The sequence below is a fragment of the Bos mutus genome, chromosome 1, assembly GCF_027580195.1.
Source record: "Bos mutus isolate GX-2022 chromosome 1, NWIPB_WYAK_1.1, whole genome shotgun sequence".
In the NCBI taxonomy this organism is placed as follows: Eukaryota; Metazoa; Chordata; class Mammalia; order Artiodactyla; family Bovidae; genus Bos; species Bos mutus.
In genome coordinates, this window is record NC_091617.1 from 57458799 (window position 1) to 57485837 (window position 27039).

General features: G+C 37.5%; 1 protein-coding gene across 4 annotated transcripts in view; it reads right to left on the minus strand.

Annotated features, from left to right (window-relative positions):
• Positions 1-27039, minus strand: part of USF3 (upstream transcription factor family member 3) — a 103091-nt gene that overhangs the window by 66044 nt on the left and 10008 nt on the right. For 2 of the 4 annotated variants that reach the window (XM_070369464.1, XM_070369450.1), the window contains exons 2-5: positions 13576-13691; positions 10566-10630; positions 9213-9241; positions 6769-6851 (exon numbers count right to left, since the gene is read on the minus strand). In XM_070369464.1, the coding sequence (XP_070225565.1) occupies positions 6769-6851; positions 9213-9241; positions 10566-10612 (159 nt within the window). In that variant the 5' untranslated portion in view covers positions 10613-10630; positions 13576-13691. Of the gene's footprint in view, positions 1-6768; positions 6852-9212; positions 9242-10565; positions 10631-13566; positions 13692-27039 lie in introns of all 4 variants that reach the window. The other 2 variants (XM_070369461.1, XM_070369454.1) reach the window with 2 other exon arrangements.

Sequence of the window (27039 nt, forward strand, 5' to 3'; positions counted from 1 at the left end):
AGTCCATAAGACTGTTCTATACATCAGTGTCTCTTTTGCTGTCTCGTACACAGGGTTATTGTTACCACCTTTCTAAATTCCATATATATGCGTTATTATACTGTATTGGTGTTTTTCCTTCTGGCTTACTTCACTCTGTATAATAGGCTCCAGTTTCATCCACCTCATTAGAACTGATTCAAATGTTTTCTTTTTAATGGCTGAGTAATACTCCATTGTGTATATGTACCACAGCTTTCTTATCCATTCATCTGCTGATGGACATCTAGGTTGCTTCCATGTCCTGGCTATTATAAACAGTGCTGCGATGAACATTGGGGTACACGTGTCTCTTTCCCTTCTGGTTTCCTCAGTGTGTATGCTCAGCAGTGGGATTGCTGGATCATAAGGCAGTTCACAATTTAAAACTGGCACTGTATTCAAAAACTTCTACTATTCACCTTTTATTTATTAAATATTTATTGAGGCTCTGTTCTAGGTGCTGGGGATGTAATAAAAAGGACAAAGTTCTTGACCTTGAGGAATATTACTTGTTTATGAGGAATTATTATATACAAATATTTATATTTACAAATAAAATCAGGTGGTAACAAGTGTTACGAAGAAAAATAAAGCAGTGTCTTTTACTCTTTTAATCAAGTCACCTCCCTCCAGGCTGCAGTTTGAGTTTAGAAGCATCTTTCTCCAGGAACTCTTTCATGGGCCTCTCTGTTCCAGAATTCTGTATTGCCTTGGGTAAACTGCAGCAATTGTTCCTCTCTTACTAGAATATTTAGCTCCTCCACTTAGCATTTCTGTAACATGGGAAAGTAACTTAGTCTTTCTAAACCTCAGTTCATTTGTAAAATGGGGATAATCAAAGTGTCTACTTTGAAGGTGTGGTAAGGTTAAAGGCTTTATACAGAGAGACTCTTAGAACCCGATGGGGTATAGAGAAAAGTGCTTCGTAAGTGTTAGGTACTTGTAGCTACTATATGTCTGGTCCTATGTTAAGTACTTCAAATGCATTATTTCTTGGACTCATTAGAAGAACTATGTTGTTATTCCTTATTTTTTTAAACTTTATTGAGGTACAATTGACTAAGATATTAAAAAAAAGTAATAGTAAAGAAGGGTAAGGAAGAAATCACAGAGATGGCAGAGGTTACTCTGTACTGTGGACTGAATGTTTGTGTCCCCCCATAATTCATGTTGAGGCCCTAATCCCTGAAGTGACGGGGCCTTTGGAAGATAATTAGGTCATGAGGGTCTATTCTCATGGATTAGATCACTGCCCTTAGAAGAATAAACATGAGAGAGGTGATCACTGTCTCTGCCATGTGAGGACACAACCAGGAAGAAAGCCCACATCAGGAGCCAAACCAGCTGCCACCTTGATCTGGGACTCCCAGCCTCCTTAATTGTAAGAAATACATTTCTGTTGTTTAAGTCACTCCCTCTATGGTAATGTTCTTAGAACAACCCAAACTGACTTAGACATTCTGCTACAATGTAGTTCATAAAGGGAGGCTGAGGAAGGCTCTCTGTGAGGTGATGTCTAAGCAAAAATTTGAAAGGAGTGTAAGAAAGCATGCCCTGTGGACATCTGGAGAAAGAAGGCTCAAGCAGCAGGACTGGCAAGGACTAAGGCCCCCAGGCAGGGTTGAGTTTGGCGAGTTGGAGGAACAGAATGAGACAAATGAGATGAATGAGACAAAAGGCAAGTATACAGGGAAACAGTGGGAGGAGACGGCCAGAGAGGGCCTTTAAGACCGTGCAAAAACTTCAGATTTTAATGTGAGCCTTTACTCTGTCAACCACAACTACAAACTACTCTAAAAAGTAGGTTGAGATAACAATGGCACTTGGTTGAGTTTTGGTGCCATGCTCCTAGTATATTCCATTCCTAAGCTTTTACAGAAAGGTTGTATTTTACATCAAAGTCCCTGTACTCTTTATTCAAATTTTTAAAATGGAAAACATAATATATACATACCACAAAAAATGTAAATAAGAGATATATAATGAAAAGCACATTCCTTTTGACTTTAGCCCTCTAAAGCCCTTTCCAGAGTCAACCAAGTTACTTATGTATCTTTCCAGAAATATTACACGCCAATACATGTATATGTTATATATATGTATATGTACACACACATATCTTCTTAAAAATTCAAATAGAAGGATACTATAAACAGTATGTTACATGGGTACAACTAGAGATTATCATACTAAGTGAAGTAAGTCAGAAAGAGACAGACAAATACCATATGATATCACTTACATGTGGAATCTAAAACACAGCACAAATGAACCTGTCCACAAAACAGAAAGAGACTCACAGACATTGAGGTGAGACTTATGGTTGCCAAGGCGGAGATAGGGAGGGAAAGGGATGGACTGGAAGTCTGGGGTTGTAGATACAAGCTATTATATTTAGAACGCATAAACAAGGTCCCACTGTATAGCACAGGGATATCCCTGGGATAAACCATAGTGGAAATGAATTTTTAAAAAAGAAATATATATATATGCATATAACTGAATCATTTTGCCATACAATAGAGATTGGCACAATATTATAAACCAACTATACTTCAATAATACTTCCCTGATAGCTCAGGTGATAAAGAATCCGCCTGCAATGCAGGAGACCCTGGTTTGATTCCTGGGTTGGGAAGATCCGCTGGAGAAAGGGTAGCTTACCCACTCCAGTATACTTGGTCTTCCCTTGTGGCTCAGCTGGTAAAGAATTCGCCTGCAATGCGGGAGACCTGGGTTCAATCCCTGGTTGGGAAGATCCCTTGGAGAAGGCAACCCACTCTAGTATTCTGGCCTGGAGAACTCCATGGACTGTATAGTCCATGGTGTCGCAAAGAGTTGGACACGACTGAACGACTTTCACTTTATACTTCAATAAAAAGATTTTTAAGCATGTTTTAATTTTTAAAAACATACTTTGGATATTATGGTCATTTTAACAATATTAATTCTTCGAATCCTTCAGCATGGTATATCTTTCCATTTGTTTGTGTCATCTTTAATTTTTTCCACCTGTGTCTTATAGTTTTCCAAGTACAGGTTTTTACCTCCTTAGTTAGATTTATTCCTTGGTATTGTATAGCTTTTGATGCAACTGTAAATGGGACTGTTTTCTTAATTTCTTTTTCAGATAGCTTGATCTTAGTGTATAGAAACACAACAGATTTCTGTATGTTAATTTTGTATCCTGTAAATGTATCATACAACTTTACTAAATTCATTCATGAGTTCTAGTAGTTTCCTGGTGGCATCATTAGGATTTTCTATGAAGAATACCTGTCATCTGCAAAGAGTAATAGTTTACTTCTTTCTTTCCAATTTAGATTCATTCTCTTTGTTTTTCTTATCTGATTTCTGTGGCTAGCACTTTTTTCTATTGGAAGATAATTACTTTACAATGTTGTGTTGGTTTCTGCCATACAACATGAGTCAGCCATAAGTATACATATGTCCTCTCCTTCTTGAACCTCCCTCACACCCCTCCATCCCATCCCACCCCTCTAGGTTGTCACAGAGCACCAGGTTGAGCTTCCCATGTTATAAAGCAACTTCCCACTATTTTACAAAGCAACTTCCCACTATTTTACATATGGTAATGGAAATGCTTCAATGCTACTCTGAATTCATCCCACCCTCCTCTTCCCCCATGTGTCCCCAAGTTCTCGATGTCTGCATCCCTATTCCTGCCCTGCAAATATGTTCATCAGTATCATTTTCCTAGATCCCATTTATATGCATTAATACATGATATTTGTTTTTCTCTTTCTGACTTACTTCACTCTGTATAACAGGCTCTAGGTTCATCCACCTCACTAGAACTGACTTAAATTCATTCCTTTTTTATGGCTGAGTAATATTCCACCTATATACACCCATTCATCTGTTGATGGGCATCTAGGTTGCTTCTATGTCCTGGCTATTGTAAATAGTATTGCAATGAATACTGGGGTGTGACTAGCACTTCTAATACTATGATGAGTAAAAGTGGCAAGAGTGGGCATTCTTGTCCTGAAGAAATGCTTCCAGCTTTTTACCACTGGGTATGTTAGCTATGGGCTTGTCATATATGGCTTTATTATGTTGAGGTATGTTTTCTCTATACCCACTTTGTTGGGAGCTTTTATCATAAATGGATACTGAATTTTGTCAAAAGCTTTTTCCTGCATCTATTGAGATGATCATATGATTTTTATTTTTCATTTTATTAATATGGTATAAAACATTGATTGCTCTGCAGAGAGTGAACCATTCTTGCATCACAGGGATAAACCCTTCTTGATCATTATTTATGATTTTTTAATGTACTTTTGAATTCGACTTGCACACATTTTGTTGAGAATTTTTGCATCTACATTCATCAGTGATATTGGCCAGTAATTTCTGCACTCATGGTTTGAAAGGATTAATATTGTTAAAATGAGCATACTACCCAAGGCAATCTACAGATTCAATGCAAAATCAAAATACCAATGGCATTTTTCACAGAACTAGAACAAATAATTTCAATATTTGTATGGAAACAATCTTGAAAAAGAACAAAGTTGGAGGTATCATGCTCCTTTTATTTCAAATTATATTACAAAGCTGCAGTAATTAAAACAACATGGTACTGTCCTAACACACACACAGAGCAAAGAACAGAATAGAGAGCCCAGAAATAAGCCTATCCATTCATGGTCAATTAATCTATGACAAAGGAGCCAAGAATACTTTGAGGAAAAAAGACAATCTCTTCAGTACATGGGAAAACTGGACAGCTACACACAAAAGAATAAAATTGGAAATTTTCTCACGCCATACACAAAATAAACTGAAAATGGATTAAAGACTTAAATGTAAGACTGGAAACCATAACACTCCTGGAAGAAAACACAGGCAGAACATTCTTTGACATAAATTGTAGCAATATTTCTTTGTATCTGTCTCCTAAAGCAAGGGAACCAATAGCAAAAATAAACAAAGTGGACTACATCAAACTAAAACTAAGATAATGTCCTTTCTTAAAGCAAAAATTTAGACAAAAGCAATTGATAATGCCCACCTGCTGTTCTCTACTGCAGACAGGGGCTGGGGACATGAGGCAAAAGTGAAGAAAGTCTAAATTTATTCAACTTCTAGAAACCAATACTGACCTCCATTGCACACTCCAGGACACCAAGAAAGAAATGATTATGGTTTCCTTTCAGAGAAACTTATAGGAATAGAAGCCAAGAGGAGGAATATTTCACTAGGCAAATAACAAAGCTTACTGAGCAGTTACTATACACTGAGATATGGGGAAAGAAAAGCAATCAGGAGACACAGTGCCAGCCCCTACGTTTGCTTTTGTGTTAAGGAAACAAAAAGTATATTTTTAAGAAGACTGAAAAACACGTTTAGGCAAGACTGGGTACCACCTTGCAGGGAAGAATGAGAAGAAACTGAATTATAAGAACTTGCTGAGGGAAACAGTGTTGAGAAGTGAACAAATTGATCTGGCCCTCCCCAACAAACGTCTGGGATGGTTTGGGACTGGGAAGCTCCAGTGACCATGGAAGGTGGGGTGAGGCACAGGGTTAAAAATGAGGGGACTGGTAGAAAGGTTCTTCTTTTGTAATAAGAACCAGTCCCCACACACACCCTGTGCAACTGGATGACTTCCACTCCTCCCCAACCACAGGAGACAAGTTTCTTTGCTGTGAAATTTGAACCCAAGGATTTCAGCCTCAGAGATACTTTCATGGCAGAGAAGTGGATAAGATGAGGCTCCTAAGCGAAAACATGGTGGGTGGGGAAGTAAAACAATGCTTCCTAAAGCATGAGATTCTCCAGCACCCGTTCCCTGCCCCAGCTCCCAGAACAATGGCAATGAGCTAGTCCTCTTCCCACCATCCCCACTACTAGGTAGGGTGGTGCAGGATCTTTCTCCAGAAACTAAAAATTAATAGCTAATTCCAAAAGAAGAAAATCTACAAATGTTGGCATGTTTCCATTCAATAACAACAACTACAGCAACACTAGATCATCAATCACTAAACCATTAGGACCACCAAAAGATAAGCCTGTTCAATCAGTTTTTAACGCCTCCTTCTCAAATATGAAAAAAACAGCTGAGGTGTCATTAAACATTTAAGGGATGTCTCCAAAAAGAAAGACAAAACATCAAAACAAAGGAGAAACATTTTTAAAAACCAAAACCCTATATATTATTCTCAAAGATGAGATAATACTGCATCATCATAAAAATATAAAAGGAAAAGAGACAATACGGGAAAAAGACGTGGAAATTAAAAATATGAGAGCTGAAATTAAAAACAGAAGAGTTGAGGACTTCCTCTGTGATCCAGTGGCTAAGACTGTGCTTCCACTACAGAGGGCGTGGGTTCTGTCCCTGGTCAGGGAACTAAGATCCCACATGCCGCCTGGCCAAAAACAAAAAGCAGAAGATTTCAAAGAGACCAACTAATTGAGACTGAAAAAGAAGGGTAGAGGGTTCCAGAAGTAAAGTCTCAAAGGAAAAATAGGGAAAATGAAATTTCATGGCAATTTGACCATGCAGAAATTATAGTAAGAGACTGCTGGGAGGTGTGGAAAGAATTTAGAGATATGTACATAAAAAAATTGAGCAAATGAAAAATAATGAGGCAATTATTAACTCTAAAAAAACATTTTTTGACAGGGAACAAAAATTATCATTCTGCACACAGAAACAACTTAGGGAATTATCTGATCACAAGCAATTGGTTAAAGTATAAGAGGATTTCTTACCTGTTTCAGTGCAGGAGAGCATGGGATCAGCTCTCCTATTCTGTTTATCCCAGCATTGATTTTCTTCTTTCTATGCCTCTCCACTAGATAGAGAAAAAATTCATTTATCAAACCTTGCACTACTGCTGCCAAAGTGCCTCATTCTCCAAAGGTAAAGAAATCTCAAAGAAAGTCTTAACCAACTGTCTACTGAATACAAATAACCATAAGAAGATTTCTAAGAATGTCATATTCTTAAGTTTAGTGTTATGAAAATCAATACAAGCCATACTTTTTTTTCTTTTTTCCTCTCCCCCACCTCCCCAAGAGCTTTCTCCACCTTTAATCACCTTTTATTTGGATTTTAAATAAAGGGATCTGTTATAATTAAATTCAAATTACAAAAACAAATTACTAATACTGTATTACTCTTGCTGCTGCTGCTAAGTCGCTTCAGTCGTGTCTGACTCTGTGCGACCCCATAGACGCAGCCCACCAGGCTCCCCCGTCCCTGGGATTCTCCAGGCAAGAACACTGGAGTGGGTCGCCATTTCCTTCTCCAACGCATGAAAGTGAAAAGTGAAAGTGAAGTCGCTCAGCCGTGTCCGACTCTTAGGGATCCTATGGACTGCAGCCCACCAGGCTCCTCCGTCCATGGGATTTTCTAGGCAAGAGTACTGGAGTGGGGTGCCATTGCCTTCTCCGGTACTACTCTTAGGTCATTATTATATTTCAAGTAATTATTAGAGATTTTAATGATAACTAAATTTCAAGAACCTACTACTAGTTATGTTACTAGAAAGCTGCTGCTTTATAGCAAACAGCAAATTAGACATTTCCAGGCAGATTAAAGAACTTTAAAACACCTTTTAGGCTGACTAGAAGGCATTTTTGGAGTAGAAATAGCTATTAGTTGTGACTTAAATAGATGAGAAAAGGCAGTGGCTTATTTTCTCTATGTGTCTGTGCTGTGCCCCATCTAAGGAGCTAGACAACTGACAGCCTGTGAGAAATGTCCCAGGCGTGCATGCTACAGAAAAGCTGTATGAAAGAGCAAGAAAATACAAGACATGATCTAAGTAGTTTCTGTAAGATACTGCAAACAGAAAAATTGGTTTCTATTTTGTTAATTTTATAAAATCTTCCTTTTAACGAAGGATTTCAGTGCTTCTAAGAAGATGACCTTTCAGATATAGCATAAGTAGTTCTTATTTCACAAATATATATTTTTCGCCTCATAATCTAGCAGTGAGAACACCCTCTCAATGACAGTGATTTACTTTCTCAATAAATTACTATCGGTACATACTTATTGTCCCATGTGACATTTAATTCCAATAAAAAGATTTAGCTCATAAGGCAAAAAAAAAATTTAGATGTGCTGATAGGACAAAAAACTCACACAAAGCAATAAAATAGAGCTCACCATTCTTCTGAATGCTCTAACAATAATATTTGTTGTTATCTAAGCACATATTTTCTAATGTGTGTAGACAAAACAACAACAAAAATAACATTAAGACTCTATCGACAGTGACAAAAGGGAATTCACATGCAGGGAACTCCTGTTCTGGGGAACAGCAGTGTCCCGTCAGTGCTCAACACTTCTTTCCATAGATAAAGTTTCCCCAGGTTCCTTTCCTTAGGGAAAGGGAGATATTATTTATAGAGTAAAAGAAACAATTAAATATATATTTTTAGATCTGACTACAGTCCCTGATGGAAAATAAAATGTTAAACAATATATCAAATTGTCAATGTATGCACAATTACTTCTATAAATGTTTACCTGGCTATGGCCTGTAATTCTGATATTTAAGATAAAAGCAAAGGTTTTTTTTTCTATATTTCTTCTTATAATTGAGGATTCCACAGCTTAATTTAAAACTGGTCACATTTCAAGTACCTTTAAAATCTACAGCCATTTCTTCCCAACTCCTGTAGGCAGCTAGCCTCCTCTAAAATTTCTGCAGACACATACTCTTCACTCTTTCCATAAGGAGTATACCTGGAATTCCTCAGCGGGTGAAATCACTTAAAACACTAGCTCCAGCGGTATACTAATCCTTAAATTAGCTAAATAGACTATAAGTCTTCATGAGACTTAGGGAGTACTTTGTCAACTAAAAACAATACAGCACAAATCATTACATATAAAATAAATAAGCTATATGGTACAACATAGGGAATATAGCCAATACTTTATAATGACTATACTTGGAGTATAACTTTTAAAAATTGTGAGTCACTATGTCATACACTTGTAATTTATATAATATTGCACATCAACTTTACTTCAATTTTAAAAAATGAAAAACAAAACCCCAAACAATAAAAGAACACTTTCCTAGAATGTAATGAATAATGATTCTGTACTCATAACATGAAAACACAATCAGCTACAGTATAATTTCATTTTGAATACAAAAAATGCCAACAAGTAAATTTTCAAGTATTGTTTCTACCTGCATTGTGTGTCTCCCGGTTTTTCTTTCTGAAACAAAAATATAGATAATAAGAACATGAAAATAATAGGAAAACATTTTACTTTATATTTTGAGAACCATAAAAAATAATTTGATGAAAATTTGTATTTGTTATATCAATAAGAAGACATTTTAAAGAAAATTTTCTCAATAATAGATTATGGTATAAAAACCTGACTGCAGATACATCAGTATAAATTCAGAATTCACAACTACTGAAAGTAACTACTATTCTCTATTTTCTCTTACCCCAAAGTCATTGGTTGGGAAGTAAATCAGTCATTGAAAACTGACCTATTTGAAAAATTTAATTAAGGAGCTAGTCAACTCCTAAAGTGATATGCCAAGTACTGTTGACCCTTAAACAACACGATCTGGGACTTGTTCACTTATACAGAGATTTTCTTCAATAGTGAATTCTATAGTACCATAGGAACCAGAGTTGGTTGAATCCAAGGATATGGAACCGTGGATATGGAGGAACTGTGAATAAGAGGTCTGGCTATACCCTAACCACCACTGTGTTCAAGGGTCAACTGTAGCTGATTTCCAGTGTTTGCTCTGGCACTGGCTAAGGGCAGGGGTGACTGTGTAAAGAAGACAAACAGTAAAGAGGAGCCTTGTGACCCCAGGGAGGGAAGTGTGGCAGGCACTAACAACTGGCATCTGAGACATCTCTTGCATTTATGTAAATTAGGTTATCCAAATTCTTACATTTTTCTCAAAAGGTGATCTACTAAAATCACCAATTTTCCCATATACACCATTATTCAATACATAAGCATTCTCTAATAGCTATCCAATCTCTAACAGTGATTGTAATATTTAATAATGGAACCACTGGTCATGCAATTCTAAGCAGAAACATTGCCCAAAATGACGGAAATTCTGAAGGAGGTATTATACAAGGAACCAGAACTAATGTTATATTGATGTGCATAATGGCATTAATGGTTCGTAACGTCACAAAATGTCTATTCAAACTGACTTCAGTCTAAGTGAGCTTTGCGTCCACCACAAAGACTAATACTGAATGCAAGTAAAAATCTCAGAAGAAACAAACATTTAGCGTATATTTAGGTATTACACTGTTTTAACTACTGATAGTCATTTTACCACTTATACTGCTAGCAGAATTCAAAGGACAGGTAAATTTTAACTATATACCCCTTTCTATATATCTATTTATATTTATCCACAGCTATTTTTGAAGAGTAATGGTTTTCTAGCCATCCAAATTAAAGTTCCCTAAAGGACTACCTATTTCAAAAAGTGGGGACCAATTCTGCTTATCTGCCAAAACTCTATTATTTTTGGACTGTGGCTTCATACCTGTGCTGCTTTTTTGTAGGAGTCTCATTCTCTGTCATTTCTGGCATGGTTACAGTGATAGGAACCTACAAGGCATGAAAAGACATGTCAGACAGTCTAAAGGCATTCTAGTATCTGGGAGAAACTGATTAATAGCAATTTGGTTTGAATACCAAGATGCTAAAAAAATAAAAATGACATCATGAAAAAGCACTGGATTAGGTATTGTGGACAGGAAAAAAAGTATAAGAAGATAGGACAAAAAATATTATAACCAGCAGGTAGAGAACATGGTGAATGTCAAATGTGAGATATAGCCAGGAAGTGCTTGAGAACACTGGAGAAGAGAAAGATCATTACAGATTTGGAAATCAAGAAAAGCCTAAAAGGGGTACAGATTTGAGCAAGATCTGGAAAGACAGGTAAAACATACTTGAGTTGGGAGAATATGTTCTTTGCTCATGATACAAAATTGAAATCAATGGCTATTCTCTCTGAATGCAGAAAACCCAAAAGTGACAAGTGCACAATATATGCTATCCCACATATGGAAGCAACATCCATTCACTTACTCATTTGCTGGGCTTCTTTCATTTCAAACTGCTAGAAGTTTTAAACACTATCACTTGAGAATCATTAAAATCTGAGTTTGAGTATGAAAATTCTATTAATACTTAAAATACCATGATACTAAAGAATACATATATTATATGGAAATACACTCAAAAAGCCTGAAAGCAAATATATTACAATATTAAACACAGTTATATAAGCCCAGGAATATTATAAGTGATTTCCCTCTCTCTTCTGATTTTCAAGAATTTTGCAGTAACTTTAATGCCTCTAAATCCCAGGGATTGGCAATCTTTCAGAAGAGGCCTGTCAAGCTGGGCTACTGTTCTGATGCACTACAAGAGGCTGCAGGTGCAGTGTCCCATTTTCTCTCTGAAGGCAGAAAGAAGGAATTGGAGTCAGTGTGGGTTTACAATCTAGTTCTGCCATTTCCTGGTTGTGAGGTCCTGGGCAAGTTGTGTAACCTCTTGGAAACTCAGACATTTCATCTAGAAAGTGGATCATAATCACAGTATCAAGATCACTAGGTTGTTTCAAGAAAGAAAAGATGAAATAATATAAGGAAAGGACAACAGCATGGTGCCTAGTTGTAGTTAGGATTTAATCAATGTTAGCCACAGATATAAATGACCTGGACAACCACAATGATGTGGTCACTCACCTAGAGCCAGACATCCTGGAGTGTGAAGTCAAGTGGGCCTTAGGAAGCATTACTATGAACGAAGCTAGTAGAGGTGATAGAATTCCAGCTGAGGTATTTCAAATCCTAAAAGATGATGCTGTTAAAGTACTGCACTCAATATGCCAGCAAATTTGGAAAACTCAGCAATGGCCACAGAACTGGAAAAGGTTCAGCTTTCATTCCAATCCCAAAAAAGGGCAATGCCAAACAATGTTCAAACTACTGTACAACTGCGCTCATTTCACATGCTAGCAAGGTAATGCTCAAAATACTTCAAGTTAGGCTTCAGCAGTGTGTGAACCAAGAGCTTCCAGATGCACAAACTGAATTTAGAAAAGGCAGGGGAACCAGAGATCAAATTGCTAACATCAGATGAATCATAGAAAAAGCAAGAGAATTCCAGAAAAACATCTACTTCTGCTTCATTGACTATGCAAAAGCCCTTGACTGTGTGGATCACAACAAACTGTAGAAAATTCTTAAAGAGATAGGAATGCCAGACCACTTTACCTATTTCCTGAGTAAGTTATACATGAACCAAGAAGCAACAGTTAGAACCTTATATGGAACAACCGGTTCAAACTGGGAAAACAGTACGACAAGGCTGTATATTTTCACCCTACTTATTTAACTTCTACGCAGAGTACATCATGCAAAATGCCAGGCTAATGAATCACAAGCTAGAATTAAGACAGCTGGGAGAAATATCAATAACCTCACATATGCAGATGATATGACTCTAATTGCAGATAGCAAAGAGGACCTAAAGAACCTCTTGATGGGGGTAAAAGAGGAGAGTGAAAAAGCTGGCTTAAAACTCAACATACAGAAAACTAAGATCATGGCATCCAGTCCCATCATTGCATGGCAAATAAATGGGGAAAAGTGGAAACAGTGACAGACTTTATTTTCTTGGGCTCCAAAATCACTGTAGATGGTGACTGCAGCCTTGAAATTAAAAGATGCTTGCTCCTTGGAAGAAAAGCTATGACAAACCTAGACAGTGTATTTAAAAGCAGAGATATCACTTTGCTGAGAAAAGTCTGTTTAGTCAAAGCTATGGTTTTTCCAGTAGTCATGTACAGATGTGAGAGTTGGACCATAAAGAAGGCTGAAAGTCAAATAACTAATGCTTTCAAATTGTGTCCTGGAGAAGATTCTTGAGAGTCTCTTGGACAGCAAGGGGATCAAACCAGTCAAGCCTAAAAGAAATCAACCCTGAATGTTCATTGAAAGGACTGATGCTGAAGCTCCAATATTTTGGCCACATGATGTGAAAAGCTGATTCACTGGAAAAGGCCCTGATGCTGGGAAAGGTTGAGGGCAAGAGGAGAAGGGGACAACAGAGGATGAGATGTTCAGATAGCATCACGGAGTCGATGGACATGAGTTTGAGCAAACTCCAGGAGACAGTGAAGGACAGGGAAGCCTGGCTTGCTGCAGTCCATGGGGTCACAAAGAGTCAGACATGACTTAGTGACTGAACAACAGCAACAATGGATATTGATGATGTATTTCTGGTTAAGGCTTTAGCTCTAGAAAGGAGGGAGAAGAGTCCTGGGAAAGAAGTAGAAATAGATGCAGACAAGGTGCTGATAGAAAAGTACTGACTGAATCAGCCTGAGGAGAAACGTGTGCTGTAGATCTATTTCTGGCAGCTTATTTATCCCATTTTCTCCCTAACATTTATAAAGTCCAGATCAGCCTAAAAGCAAGTTCACATTACATAATGCGGGACACGTGAGTAAATCAATCAATCCCTGTCACCTTTCTCACCCAAGGGCTTGCAGAATCTCTTCACTTTTGATTCCTGGCTTCCAACGCCTCTCGTTTCTGATCCAAATCTATCATCTTCTGCCAGAAGATGGTCTATAAGTTATGTTTTCTTCTTACTACACAAGAGAAAAATGGGTGAATGTTTACATGTTTCCATTAGCAGCATGAATAAAACGAGGACTAGCAACCTAGGGTGGGCAGGCAGATTTTCCGTGGCTTACAGGGTGATCCTGAATTCTCTCCACCTCTTAAAAGTTAATGAACCTAGTTGCTTTCAAAAGTCACTTCCCAGTGGGTTATGCATGCTCCACCCCCACAAAAATGGTAGCACAGCAGCCATGGGACAGGCTCCAGGAGGTGAGTCTCTCCTTTCTTATGATGGCTACTGTCACTTGCTGTCAGCCTAGCTTTTACACTAATTGTCCTCAATTCTAAAATTATCTTTCCTTCAATCTCCTACTTCCCCATTCTCTCTTGTGAGAGTGACTGAAGACTTACTCAAGGACCTTCCACTAAAGGCATCAGGAAGACAGCTCTCATATCTGCACATTGTATGTGCTCTTAAAAAATGTCAACATGGGGAGAATTCTCTGATTGTCCAGAAGGTAGGACTTTCCTCGTCGTGGGCCTGGGTTCAATCCCTGCTCAAGGAACTAAGATCCCACAAACCCTGCAGCATGCCCTCCCCACCCTCACCCCCCCACCAAAAAAAGCGGGGGCTTCATCCTAGACAAATGAGAAGTGCTAAGAAGGACCACAGAATTGGTGCTTTTGAACTGCGGTGTTGGGAGAAGACTCTTAAGAGTCCTTTAACCTGCAAGGAGAGCTAACCAGTACATCCTAAAGGCAATCAGTTCTGAATATTCACTGGAAGGACTGATGCTGAAGCTGAAACTCCAATACTTTGGCCACCTAATGCAAAGAACTGACTTATTTGAAAAGACCCTGATGCTGGGAAAGATTGAAGGCAGGAGGAGAAGAGGACAACAGAGGCTGGATGGCATCACTGACTCAATGGACATGAGTTTGAGTGAACTCCAGGAGTTGGCGATAGACAGGGAGGCCTGGTGTGCTGCGGTTCATGGGGCTGCAAAGAGTCAGACACGACTGAGTGACTGAACTGAACTGAAGGAGGGCCCAGGAATCTATATTTCCAAAAAGGTCTCTTTGTGATTTTTCTTTTTCTTTTCTTCTTCTTTTTTTTTTTTTGTACAAAAGAAACTCTTTTTCACGGCTGCTGCTGCTAAGTCGCTTCAGTCGTGTCTGATTTTGTGCGACCCCACAGACGGAAGCCCACCAGGTTCCCACCCCTGGGATTCTCCAGGCAAGAACACTGGAATGGGTCAGTATTTCCTAAACATTCCTATTAATCCAAAGGTAACAGTTTAAAAATATAGGTTCTCAGCTCATCCCAGATGCACTGAATCTGTCTCAAAAGAAGGAATTCCGATCTCCAAGGTAGTAGCCTGAAATTTAATGCGTGCCCCCAGGTGGTTCTTATCAGGACATCTTGAAAGCACAGGCAGTTATTTTGGTGAAATTCAGGGAGCTGACCAATACTTTACTGTAGGAGAGATTGTTTGGGATGTGGTATGAGAGTTGACCAGATAATTTTACCTATAAACCAGTAAGGTCAGATTTGCCTCATACCCACATGCGTTGGCATTTGGTGATTAATATCACTGTTCCAGTTGTTCCCCTCAGGTTGTCCTTTTTTCAAACTTTTCAGATTGACGTTACAATTAAGATACATGAAGTAAAAGCGTTACTTTTTTTTAAACATCTAGGATCTTAAAGCAAATGACAATAGAGCCCTATCACATAAGTAGACACAATCAATATATTGCACTGAGGTGAAAGCCAGCAGTTTACTCAAAGAGGAATACAGCCTCAAATCAAAATCACCCAGCTTACCAAATGTCACTATAAATATCCATCTCAAAGCACATTTTAACCAACTCAATTAACCTAACTCAGTGCAAAATTACTTCCATGTCCAGTATCTCCTGATATTAAAATTGCATTCCTGACACTGAAAAAGAACATTTACTGGAACAAAGAACTATATAATATTGTCATGAATCCTTGTCCACTTATTACTCTACTAATAAGGAAACAGCATTTTTAATACAATATTTATATAACCAAATACAAATACACCCTTTAAAATACTTAAAGTATCATGAATTTTTAAAGAAAACTGTCAAAATGTTACATTAGTAATCTATGGATTATTATTTTTCATGGTAAGAAAGTTATTTCTGAAATTAGTCAAAGTTCGTGGTTCTCAAAGTGTGGCCTTCAGATCCCCTGCATCAAAAATCACATCTTTTTTCTTTTTTTTTTGATGTGGACCATTTGTAAAGTCTTTATTGAATTGGTTACAACACTGCCTCTGTTGTTTATATTCTGGTTTTTTGACTGTGACACTTGTGGGATCTCACCTCGCTGATCAGGAACTGAACCTGCACTCCCGGCACTGGAAGGCGAAGTTCTAACCACTGGGCCACCAGGGAAGTCCCCAAATCATATCTCTTTTCCCCATGAGGTAACTTTTTTCCCCAAGAAGAAAAGCTTGCATATTAGTAAAATGCACAAATTTTAGTATAATAATCAGTGAGTTTTGACAAATGCATATACCTGTGTGACACAAACCCTATCTAGGCGCAGAGCATTATTATCATCAGAGACAGTTCTCTCATGACCCTTCCTGTCAATCCCTTCCCCTACTCCCACAGAGGCAACCAGTGTTCTCATTTTTTTTTTCACCACAGAGATCTGAGAATTCTACTGTGGGAGGTGGGGGGCAGAAAGGGAACCTGGACCAGACTATAAAGGAATATTTTACACCTAATGAATGTGTTCAGATTGTATCTTAAGATCAGTGGTTCTTGAAGAGCAATCCACAGAAACTAGCCTAGCCCTGATATGAAGTAAAATGAAGTCCCCTAGTCTACAGTAAAATGGAAAAAAGGACAACGCAGTTAGGATTTTTTTCTTTTTTATTGATATATAACTTACATACAATAAGTCACTAATTTAAGTTCACCCTAATCACCTATTATTTATTTTCTCTCTCTCTTTTTTTTTTTTTTTTTTTGACTGTGCTGTGTGGCTTGCAGGATCTCAGTTTCCCAACCAGGGACTGAATCCAGGCCACAGCAGCAAAAGCCCAGAATCCTAAGCACTAGACCACCAGGAAATCCCTCATGTATTTTTATATAAGGATACAACCATATAACCACCACTTAGATCAATATATAGAACATTACCAGCATCTCAAAAGGCTCTTTCAAGGTCACTGCCACTTAATCCCCTGAAGTTTCTTTTAAAAATATATTTATATTCAAGGAAGAAGATATATATTCCAAAGAAGACATACAGATGACCAACAAGTGTATGAAAAGATGCTCAACATCATTAATCATCAGGTACATGCAAATCAAAACCACAAAGATATATTACTTCACACCTGTTAGAATGGCTGTTATCAAAAGTCAAAAGATAAGGTTTGGCAAGCATGTGAGAAAAGGGAATCCTTGGACACCATTGGTGAAAACATAAATTGGTACAGCCATTATGGAAAACAGCACAGAGGTTCCTCAAAAAATTAAAAATAGAACTACCATATGTTCCAGCAATCACACTTCTCAATGTATATCCAAAGGAAATAAGTCACTATCTCGAAGAAATATCTATACTCTAATTTACTGCAACATCATTCACAGTAGCAAAGATACGGAAACAACCTACGTGCCCACTAACAGGTGAATGGGTACAGAAAATACTGTACTATATGAATGTATTATTTCATATATCATATGTGATATATATACATTCATGCTCGGTCGTGTCTGACTCTCTGCAACACCTCAAGACTATAGCCCACCAGGCTCTTCTGTCCATGGAATTTTCCAGGCAAGAATACTGGAATGGGTTGATTGCTGTTACCTATTCCAGGGAATCTTCCCAACCCAGGGTTCTAAATCTTGTCACCTTCCCAACACAGGGATCTAAATCTTATCATTTGCATCTCCTGCATTGGCAGGTTGGAGAAGGCAATGGCACCCCACTCCAGTACTCTTGCCTGGAAAATCCCACGGACGGAGGAGCCTGGTAGGCTGCAGTCCATGGGGTCGCTAAGAGTCGGGCACGACTGAGCGACTTCACTTTTACTTTTCACTTTCATGCTTTGGAGAAGGAAATGGCAACCCACTCCAGTGTTCTTGCCTGGAGAATCCCAGGGATGGGGGAGCCTGGTGGGCTGCCGTCTATGGGGTCGCACAGAGTCGGACATGACTGAAGCGACTTAGCAGCAGCAGCAGCAGCAGCATTGGCAGGTAGGTTCTTTACCACGGTGCCACCTGGTAAGCCCGACACACACACACACACACACACATAAGGAAAGCCTGACACACACATCTATAAGGAAAGCCTGACACACACATCTATAAGGAAAGCCTGACACACACATCTATATGGAAAGCCCCTCCCACAAACACACATTAATTGGCCTTAAAAAAAAAGGAAATCCTGATACTTGTAACAACATGGATCAGTCTGAAGGCCAATATGCTAAATGAAATAAGCCAGACACAGGCAAACACAGAGTGATCTCAGTTCAGTCGCTCAGTCATGTCTGACTCTTTGAGACCCCATGGACTGCAGCACACCAGGCCTCCCTGTCCATCACCAACTCCTGGAGTCCCCTCAAACTCATGTCCATTGAGTCAGTGACGCCATCCAACCATCTCATCCTCTGTCATCTCCTTCTCCTCCCACCTTCAATCTTTCCCAGCATCAGGGTCTTTTCAAGTGAATCAGCTCTTTGCATGAGGTGACCAAAGTATTGGAGTTTCAGCTTCAGCATCAGTCCTTCCAATGAATATTCAGGACTGATTTCCTTTAGGATGGACTGGCTGGCTCTCCTTGCAGTCCAAGGGACTCTCAAGAGTCTTCTCCAACACCACAGTTCAAAAGCATCAATTCTTCGGCGCTCAGCTTTCTTTATAGTCCAACTCTCACATCCATACATGACCACTGGAAAAACCATAGCCTTGACTAGATGGACCTTTGTCAACAAAGTAATGTCTCTTGTTTTTAATATGCTGTCTAGCTTGGTCATAACTTTTCTTCCAAGGAGTAAGCGTCCTTTAATTTCATGGCTACAGTCACTATCTGCAGTAATTTTGGAGCCCAAAGATATAAAATCTGCCACTGTTTCCACTGCTTCTCCATCTATTTGCCATGAAGTGATGGGACTGGATGCCATGATCTTTGTTTTCTGAATGCTGAGCTTTAAGCTAACATTTTCCCTCTCCTTTTTCACTTTCATCAAGAGGCTCATCAGTTCTTCTTCGCTTTCTGCCGTAAGGGTGGTGTCATCTGCATATGTGAGATTATTGATATTTCTGAGATTATTGATACTGATCTCACTTTTAGGTGGAAACTAAAAAGGTCAAACTCATAATAAGAGAGGGTAAAACTCTTGTTACCAGGGGTAGGGGCTAGGGGAAAATGGTGAAAGGGTACAAACATTCAGTTAAAAGATGAAAAGTTCTGAAGACCTAATGTACAGCACAGTGACTGTAGTTAATATAAAGTACTGTATATTTGAAATTTGCTAATAGAGAAAACCTTAATTGTTCTCACCACAAAAAGTAACTATGTGAGGTGATAGATGTGTTAATTAGCTTGATTGTGATAGTCGTTTCATGATGTATACAAATATCAAAGCATTATGTTGTACACCTTGGTGGTTGTGGTTTAGTCGCTAAATCGTGTCCGACTCTTGCGGCCCCGTGGACTGTAGCCCACCAGGCTCCTCTGTCCACGGGATTTACCAAGCAAGAATACTGAAGTGGATTGCCATTTCCTTCTCCAGGGGGTCTTCCAGACCCAGGAAGAGAACCCAGGTCTCCTGCATTGCAGGCAGATTCTTTACCAACTGATCTATGAGGGAAGTTCATTTATTTAAATATTTATTTACTTATTTATTTGGCTGATGGCTGGAATTTATTTGGCTGGTGTTTGGTGTACACCTTAACTACATATAGCTTTGTCAATCATACTTCAATAAAGCTGGAAAAAATGCATACATTCAGAAGTGTACACTTATTTCATATGTTGCTGGTATGAATGTAAAATGGTGTACTCACTTTGGAAAACGGTATGGCACTTCCTCAGTTAACACAGAGTTGCCTATAACCCAGCGATTCCACCTAGATATATATATCAAAGAGAGCTGAAAACACATGTGTACATGTGTTTTCAAAAATGTGTACATGTTTGTAGCAGCGATGTTCTTAACAGCTAAAGTGTTGGAACAAGAGAAATGTCCAAATGACAAATAAATAAAACGTGATATATCCACACAGTGGAATATTATTTGACAATATATTTGTCAATAAAAGGGCATGACAAATTATTTGACAATAAAAGGGCATGAAGTACTGATACATGCTACAACATGGGTGATCCTTTATATTATAAACATTATATTAAGTGAAAGAAGTCTGACACAAAAGGTCACATATTGTGACCTTCATATGTTCCATTTATAGGAAATGTCCATAACAGGCAAATCCATAGAGAAAGAAAGTATATTCGTGGTTGCCAGGGGCTAAAAAGGATGGGGAATGACTGCTAATGGTGGAGTGGGAGGGAGAGAAGGGGTCGGACTTTGGGGGATGATAAAATGTTCTAAAATTAGACTATGGTGATGGTTGCACAACTCCATAAATATACTAAAAACCACTAAATTACATTTTAAATGGTAAACTTCATGGTATGTCAGTTATATCTCAATCAAGATCTTAAAATTAAAAAAAAAAAAAGAAACTGTTAATAGAAGTCTCTTTGGGTAATCTGAAATTCTCTACCATTCATCCTTTTCAGCAGTTTGTACATCTGCTTTCTTTTAGCAGGTGACTTCAAATTCTACTTAGTTACCAGTCATCCCCAATTTTCCTAATATGGGAAAAATGTGAAACCACCACAAACAAGTACCAGCATTTAAGAGAAACTCAGTTTAACTGTTCAGTGGCAAGTTGTGTTTTCTTCCCACTGAGAAGCAAATTAGTGGTAAAAGTTAATTTAAATTGTGTCTTTAGATACGATGAAGAGAAAAACCCAATTCTAACCACAAAAATTTCAAACTGGAATTAAAGTGTCTTAATTGAAAATATTTTATGACACACTGCATGAACATTATTTGTCCATGAGTTGAGAAAAATCTTTTCAATCTCTGTGTTTGCTTCTGTTCTGCTACCATGGAATGCATTCCTAAACATTTTACAATTACTTAAAATGTCTGGACAAGTGGGTACATAGATATGCAGTTTTAAAATATGTTCCATTTCTTTATATGAGATCTATAATAAATCCATAGTCCTCTCCAATCAAAATGACTCATACTACTGAATACGATCCATGGAATTACAACACAATTAAGCATAAGTCCTGGTTTGGGTCACAGCCATTAAAATGTTAGGCCATGACAATGTTCTGTTCTGTTTTTCACTTAAAGTGGGCATTTTCCCATGTTGTTCAAAACTATGGTTACAGCATTTATGTTTAATATCTTGGATATATGTATTCTATCATCTTATTCATGCTTTGAGGCATCTTTGCCCTCTGTATTTTGCTATATGAGCTATTATTTGTATTTATCACGTCCAGCATTTTAGATTAAGAAATTCCTACGTGGTCTACCTGATTCAACTCATTAAGTCTTTAAATCTGTATTAATAGTACAAAAATAGCACAGAGGTGGTTTTCATGCGCAAAAGAATCCTTCTATGCATGCGGTTGCAGCAGCTGCTTTCCATCTCAGTGGGAACTTGAGGAGCTGTTTATGAATGTGCTGTGTTGTCTTCTGCTTTGTGTAACTGTTATCAGAAATTCTAATTTCCTTTGCCATTAAAGAAATATTACAAAAAAAAAAAAGAAATATTACAATTTAACAATGTTTGTTGGCTCCTTCCTCCTCAACATCATGCTGTGTGCCATCAGTCATGGAGGTTTCATAAATGCCCACCTTGAGATGCTATGACATATGTAAGAATATGAAATAATGAAGTCCTGCTTTCACTGTGCACTTGAGTGAAACAACACTTCAAGAAAAAGAAATAAGCCAAGGGTATAGTAATTTGCTCAGCATAGTTTTTATTTTTTTATTTTTAAGCTACACTTGTAACCTGTTTGTATAAAAAAATAATTTTTGAGATATAATTGACATATAACATTAATTTCAGGTATAAACATAATGATTTGATATTTGTCTGTATTACAAGATGCTCACTACAAGTCTAATTAACATTCATCACCACACACAATCACAAAATGTTTTTCCTGTGATGAGAACTTTTAACATCTACTCTCTTAGCAGTTTCCAAATATTCAATACAGTATTATTTTAAAAATCATTTTTGAAGAGTCTAGAAATATATAAAGTTAAATGAAAAAGTTACTTAGCTCTACAACTGCACTCTTCAGGAATACCCACTGTAAACAGTTTGGCATTTTTTAGACCATTTCCTTGCTCTTGCCCATACAAAACTACAAAACTTCTGGCTCAGAAACTGTATCACAATTAAATTCAGAGAACTTCATGCTTTCAGGGTTTTTTTTTTTAATTCAGTTGCAAAAAATAATTCTTGCTCTTTGTAAAATTTTAAACAGCACAGATATATGTATATAAAGTACCAATGCCCTTATACTTTTAACAATCTGGTAATATCAATTCCAAATATTTTTCCTATGTGAGTGAGTGCAAGTTGCTCAGTCGTGTCCGACTCTTTGTGATTCATCTCTAAGCAAATACTTACGCATATATTAGTAACTGTTAAACTAAATGAGAAGGACAAATAAAATGCAAGCAGTATAAAACACCTTCCTGTCCCAGTTCAAATCTCTGTTGGTGGGTGATTCTACTCCTTGGATAAAAATTAGGGCAGATGCCATGACTTTACTGGTCACAACTACATAATAAAAATCGTCTAGTCATTTCTAGTTACAAAACAATCCACTGGGAATACATCAGTACAGTTCCTTTATTGTGAATAATGCCTCCCACCACACAATCTCTTGCACTCTGCTCACTCCCCAACTTCTGTCTCTGTCCTTACAGCTCCCATCTCTTTCGCTGAGGTGTCTCTGTCCTGTCTGGAAGGCCTGTGGCTCAGTGCCCAGACCAACTCCCTCCTGACATAATATGGACCCACATCTGGTTCACAGAAACACATAACTCTTTAATGCAACAACTCCTAGAAATTTACCTACAAGTATATTCATGTATGTGCCGGCAGATATTCATTCAAGGATATTCAAGTAGCAAAAGACAAGGAAAGGCTCATCAAAAGAAAACTGATTAAATATATCACAGGATCATATAGAACCACCTGAAATTGCCCATATTTCATACTTTCTGCCTCTAGAAACTGCAGTTTCAGGTGGTTCAACCTAATAGTTCCACCTGTACAATGCAGTTGTATGTACTGATAGTCAAATATATGAATTTATGTATTTGTATGTGCTATATCGTATCTCCCCCAAATTCACATGTTGAAGTCCTAATGGCCAATACTTCAGAATGTGACTGTATTTGAAAACAGGACCTTGAAAGAGGTAGTTAAGTTAAAATGGGGTCGTTAGGATAGACCCTCACCCAAGATGACTGGTGTCCTCACAAGACAAGGAAATTAGAACACAGACCACAAAGACATAGAGTTGACCACGTGAGGACACAGTGGGAAAGCAACCACCTCCAAGCCAAGAAGAGGCTTCAGAAAAAGGTAAACCTGCTGATACCTTGATTCTGGACTTTGAGCCTCAGGAACTTTAAGAAAATTAATTTTTCTTATTTAAGCCCTTCAGCCTAGGTATTTTGTTGTGGCAGCCCTAGCAAATTAATTAATTAATGTATGTATGTATTTACAAATAAACTTGTATATATGTTATCCTTAGGGATGGAGAGAAGAACATGTAAATGATGCACAGCTAGTCAATGATGCACAGAATTTCTCTGGAAGGACTGCACAAGGGAAATGGGAGATAGGATACATGGGATATTTCATATGCAATTTTAATTTTTGCCACATGTATGCATTATGAACTAATTTTTATCTTTCTAATAAATGCATTTAAGACTATAATATCTCCTCAAGGTACAACTTTGTCCATAGCCTGTAAATTTTGATATGTAGTGTTTTCAAGTTACTAATTCCTAAATAGTTTATATAGTTTCAGTTAAATTTTAAATAATTTTTTAAAATGCTATCCAAATAAGGTGTTAGTCGCTCAGTCAGGTCTGACTCTTTGCTATACTGAAAAACAAAAAGACAAAAAAATTACCTCTAACCACATCCCTTTTTCCAAGGAAGAAAATTAAAGTCCCCAGTACAACCTATTCATTCTACCCTCTACCAACTGGTAATCAATTTGACATCAATTTTCTTGATCTTTCTACAGGTGTACATTTACATATATATCTTATCATACGCACATAATTTTTTTATAAAAATTTAATCATGTTCTATGTCACTCTGAAATATGCTTTATTTTAATTTAGAAATACACTATGGACATCTTTTTAATTTAACTTACTCTTTTTAATACCTGCATAGCATTGTGTAGCATGGATGAGCTATCATTTATTTAGCTGTTACCCATTGATTAATACTCTTTATCCTTCTTCCTTTTTTATTTCTGGATTTTGTTTCACTTGGTTTGCTATTAAAAACAATGCTGACCAAAAAAAGGCTACAATCAACATCTTTTAAGTTTTTAAATTCAAAGCAACAAAAAAATATTATTATTGCTTAACCTGCATCTCCTTGAGGACTAGTGAGGCTGAATATCATTTCACATGTTATGAATCATTTATATTTATTTTTCCAGAATTTGCTTGTTTTTATTATCTGGAATTTTCCTTCCTTATAATTTCAACTTTTATATCCTCTTCAAACTGAGTTAAAGTAAAAAGCTTTCCAAGGAGTTATATTTCTTCTTTTTTGGTTCTCCTTTTGTTAAGAGTGTGTGCGTGTGTGTGTGTGTGTGTGTGTGTGTGTGTGTATGTCTGTCTGTTTCCTTGCATTATGACTGGCAATAACTAATTTTTAATTTTCAGAATTTGAGATTTCCTGTGTAGCCCTGTTACATGACATATTTTTGTTATGTGTTAGATGAGTATTTGAGAAAAGTATGTATTTTTAGCTCCTTAGGTATATAAAGTTTTATCAATTATTTTTCAATTAAATGTTCGTTGTGTGGAATTAAACTTTGTCTGATAACAAATTATTATGCATTTTCTTCCATTCAACATTTGCCTGGAGTGTGTATGTGTTTATATTATTTTAATTTTTCTGCATTATTTTGTTCCTGTTTGTCTGAAATAACACAAATCTGAAGATTTGTTTCTATATAATTCAAGAGCCTTTAAAAAGAGAGAATATATTGCATTGCTATAATATTTTGCTTTTTTCTCTTCCCTCCTCCACTATCTTTTTACTTTTCCTTGGCTGATTTTTTTGTTTTTCTTCATTTTCCTCAATATCGTCTTTCCTTTTATATCTATTCTATTCATAAATACCCTTAACAATTTTAAGAAACATACTGTATGGACACTCGTTATACATTTTCTCCTGTTCGTTTCATGAACTTCCTCGATTTTCACTGAAGTATGTTCCCCTCCCCAGCCCAGTCATTGCACTTCAGTAGTAGGCCTTGGCAGGTCTTGGCAAATCTTTTTTTTTCTGACTCGAATGGTCTCCAACTGATCCAATCAAAGCAAAGCTCAGGACTTTCCTTTGATGAAGCAGGTAGTTATACTCTCACTCCTTCCACTATAAAGAAAAAGGATGTGATTCCAAATACTGCACTTGCAGACATCTTCCAAAAGAGGGAAGCCAGTCTGAGGATGAAATTTACACACAAAGAAAAGCAAAGCTTAGAGAATAAAGCCAACAGCAGAGGAATCACATATCGATAACTTAAGATATACTAGTACTGAATTTAAATATATTTTCTTCATATTAAAGAACAGTATCTATAGTCTCTTCTATCAATACAGAAGTTGTGACATTAATTCTTACCCACCAAATGTCCACCATCTTCCCTCTGACAAAGACTTAACTGAAATTGTGCAGAACTTTAGCTTAAGGTGTTAGTTCTGCTTCTAGATATGTATTTCATGTCTAACAACTTAAAATTTTCTTCTTTGTTCTTCTGTACCATATTTCAGAAGAATTCCTTAGGTCTCATCTTCCAGTTCATTAATTCATTCAATCTATTACAACCATGCTGCTGTTCAATGTGCTATTAAATTTTTTTATCACAGAAAATATGTTTTCAACTTCCAAAAACTTTCTTGTTCTTATTTCTCTTTTATAGCGCCCCATTGCTATTTTATGGAAACTATATTCCCTAAAATCTTTGAGGATGTTTTAAAACAACAAATATTATCTATTATGTTCAATTTGTTTCCCCCAAAATCAATTCCTCTGTTTGTTCAGTTTGGTGTCCCTCTTTCACCCTCTTGATTTTCCTTAAATATTTAGTGAGTCTCAGTTAACTGAACTGATTGCTAAAGTTGGTTTCCCCAGAAAAGTGGTTCTCAGCTCTGGATGCACTGTAGAAATCACCTTTAAATTAAAAAAATGACCTAGGTGATTTTAATGGTCATCCACCTCTTAGAACCACTGCTTTAATACGTGTGAATATCACTCTTCTCTGCATCATGAACATGTATGCTGATAATGAGAGTTCTGCCTGTCAAGAGTGTCATACAGAGATGGAGGGGAGCAGCTAGGTGGGTAACTTGTGAAGAGAGGAGCACCACATTTCACAGTGGCAATTAGAAGTTCTCTGAGATATAATCCTGATTCTCTCTCTGGCCCTCAAGCCCGATGGGGATACACCTAATTTATATAAATAAGTTCTAGTAGGTTAGTCCAGAAGTAAACATTGTTATTAGCTATTCTAATTAGTCCTAATACAGTTACAAAATCTAGTAATTACCTTTTGACCGCTATTATCATCTGAATATTTGCATCCCCCCACCCCAACTCATATGTTGACCTCCTAATCCCTAAGGTGATGTCATTAAGAGGTGCAACCTTTAGAAGAATGAGACTGGTGCCCTTATGAAAGAAGGCCCAGAGAACTCGCTTGCCCCTTCCACCTTGTGAGGCTGCAGCAAGAAGGCAGTCTGAACCCGGAAAAAGGCCTTCACCAGAATCCAACCATGTTGGCACCCTGATCTGGACTCCCAGCCTCCAACATTGTGAGAAATGTTTCTGTTGTTTGTAAGTCATCCAGTCTACGGTATGTTGTTAAAACAACCAACATGGGCTAAGACAACCAACCTCAACTTTTCTGTCTCTGCGCTTTGGAGTTTTCCAGAATTGTATTGGGAAACTCACTTTTCTAGCTTTTCCCCCTTCAAGTCTATACTGGTTTGCTGAC